This window comes from Chenopodium album, chromosome 7, assembly GCF_948465745.1.
Source record: "Chenopodium album chromosome 7, dcCheAlbu1.1, whole genome shotgun sequence".
NCBI lineage: Eukaryota > Viridiplantae > Streptophyta > Magnoliopsida > Caryophyllales > Amaranthaceae > Chenopodium > Chenopodium album.
Genome location: NC_137840.1, coordinates 5,234,020 through 5,237,105, shown reverse-complemented (window position 1 = coordinate 5,237,105; position 3,086 = coordinate 5,234,020). Strand labels below are relative to the sequence as shown.

The window sequence follows — 3,086 nt, the reverse complement described above, 5'->3', positions numbered from 1 at the left end:
TGGGATTATTTATATTGTTGCTAAAATTTGTAAGTTATGTGATTTGATTTGATTTACTTTCAGTTTAGATCAAGAATTAATGTGCTTTTTATTGATTGTGAAAGTAGGGAAATAAAAATTGGATCATTTTCATGTTAAGGTTTGAATGTAGTTTATGATGAGATTAGAACATGTTCTGTATTCAAGTGGGAAATTGCATTCAACTTTTTTGATTGCTTTACTTTGGTAGAATAATTTATGTATTTCATATTTTATAGTTTGTCTATGTTTTATCATCTTTGAAATTGATGTAGAAATCAATTGAAAGAAAATTTTGTCGTCTTATAATGAATAGATGGCACCCAACAACAAAAGAGTCAATGATGAAACAGAAGGTGGGGTGAATCGGGCTAATTGGTCTAAAGAAACTTTACATGTGTTTTGCGATTTGTGTATCAAATTTGCGGAGAGGAGTAAGGGTAAGCGTGGTTCCACAACCTCACAACGAATGCCATGGAAGGTGTTAGAGGTAGAGTTTCAAAAAAAGACTAACTTAGTGTATGAAAAGAACAAACTAAAAAACAAGTGGGATCACATGAGGAGTACATGGAGCCTTTGGAAAGCTTTGAAAGGAAAAGAAACCGGATTGGGATGGGATCATGAAAAAGGGACTATAAGTGCTAGTGAGGAGTGGTGGAAAAACAAGATTGAGGTTAGTAGCTTACATCCCTTCACCTATTTATTATTCTGCCAATGTTAGGAAAACAATCCTTTTACCAATTTTTTATTCTGCCAATGTTAGGAAAACAATTTTGATTTTTTTTTCCATAGGAAAATGCCCATTATAAGGCATTTCAAGATGAAGGGATTGATCCAGATTTGGAGTTAAAGATGGACCAACTGTTTGGAGTTTCAGTTGCTCAAGGGGTGCATAGGTTTACTCCGGTTCAAATTGAAAAAGAAGATGTTTACATTCCTTCCCCTCCGAGTGTTAATGTTGGTGATGTACCATTTCAATATGATGATGAGATGAGTGAGAATGAAGCATTTAACAACATCCAATCTAGGAGGGAATGGCAAGAAGTTTGGAATGATAATGCCTCCATTCCATCTCCTTCTCCTACTTCTCATTCTCCTACTCCACCATGTGATGAGTTCACTAGGAGAGGAAGTAAAAGGGTGCTTGAATGTAATGATGTTTCAGAGAGCTCTAAAAGTTGTAAGACTGAAACATAAAAAAAAAAAAGGGCTCTGGAATGTTACTTGAGAAATTAGATGCCATGGTGAAGATAGTTACGGAGAGAAACATGAAGGACATGGAATTAATGAACCTTGAATCTCAAAAACTTGACTCTTCTTCTTCTTCAGTAGCCGATTCTTTGGCCAAGTTAGTATCGTTGCCCGGTTTAATACCCGGTAGTCAAGAGTTTTTCTTTGCTTGCACCTTAATTGAGGATCCCCAAAAAAGGATAATTCTTGATGGTATGCCGGATGATCACTCAAGATACCAATGGTTAAAATACTTATATGACAAGAGTGAAAAGAAAGAGTGATCATCATGGAACATAGCTAGGTAGTAAGTATTAGCCTTTTGTTATCAAAATGTAGGATATTATTAGTATTAACTAGGTAGTTTTATTTTCTACTTTAGTTATCGGAATGTAAGTTTAAGTACAAGATATTACGTACATGGAAAATAGCATATGTATGTATGTGCTTGTCTCATGATTTTTTGGATAGTAGTTCATGAGCATGGTTTATTGTTTTTGTATGAATTATGCTCATTTTAGATGGTACATGGAAAATAGCATATGTATGTGTTAGTTATTTATGTGTTCATATTTTGTTGTATTTATCACAAATATATTTCTTGGTTGTTTATAGGTATGGACTTGCATGTTAAACGTAATGCAATACGTAAGAGGCGTAGAAATAATTTGTTTTGGGACTCGGTGGCTTGTGCATTGGGTTATATTTCTCTTTATTATGTAAAATACATACATAAGGAGCCATGCTTCACTTCTTATATGACCGGAGAAAGATGGATTCATGAAATATTAAATGGACATGAAAAACGTTGTTTTAACATGTTTAGAATGACTAAGAATACTTTTCGGCAATTAGCCTTTGATTTGGAAAATAAGTATGGGTTGCTTCCTTCAGAGAGAATGTCAACACTAGAGAAGTTGGGTATATTTCTATATGTCCTTAGTATAGGAGCATCAAATCGAGAAGCTCAAGAACGATTCCAACATTCCGGAGAAACCATAAGTAGAGTTTTTAAAGAAGTTTTAGATGCAACACAGGGTTTGTCAAGGGATATTTTAAGACCGAGAGATCCCGAATTCAAGGAGATTCCTAACCAAATTGCTAATGATACGCGATATATGCCATACTTTAAGGTAACAATTTTTTGAGATATTGTTGTTCTTATCTCATATCAATGAAATTTACAATTTATACTAATTTAGTACTGATGTTGGTCACATTAGGATTGCATTGGAGCTATTGATGGTACTCATATAGATGTAATTGTTCCTGAGGAAGACCAATTGCGATACCGAGGAAGGAAAGGGACACCTACCCTTAATGTATTAGCAGCTTGTGACTTTGATTTACTTTTTACGTATGTACTAACTGGTTGGGAGGGATCCGCTCATGATTCCAGAATTTTCCTTGATACAATAAGTAATCCGAGCTTAAATTTTCCAAAGCCTCCTCCAGGTAATTATTATCAGTAGTAAGAATTAAATTTTATTCATTATATATATATATATATATATATATATATATATATATATATATATATATATATATATATATATATATATATATATATATATATATATATATATATATATATATATATATATATATATATATATTAGTTTAGTTTACTAACATGAAATTATTAGCATAATACTCATTGCATACCATTTTGTTTAGTTAAATATTACTTGGCAGACAAAGGCTATCCTGAAAGAGAAGGGTACTTGACACCTTACCACAAGACAAGGTATCATCAATCTGAATTTCGTGGTTCAAATCCAAGAGGGGCTCGAGAAATATTTAATCAAGCTCATTCATCTTTGAGAATTTGTATTGAA

The 3,086-nt window shown here is 32.9% G+C and overlaps 1 protein-coding gene across 1 annotated transcript; it reads left to right on the top strand.

The window, feature by feature from the left end:
• Positions 1 to 519: 519 nt before the first annotated feature.
• Positions 520 to 1,572, top strand: LOC145640832 (uncharacterized). The gene is made up of 2 exons (XM_081692069.1): positions 520 to 691; positions 811 to 1,572. The coding sequence occupies exons 1-2, from the start codon at positions 575 to 577 to the stop codon at positions 1,213 to 1,215; spliced, it is 522 nt and encodes a 173-aa protein (XP_081548195.1). The 5' UTR covers positions 520 to 574; the 3' UTR covers positions 1,216 to 1,572.
• The last annotated feature ends 1,514 nt before the right edge of the window (positions 1,573 to 3,086 follow it).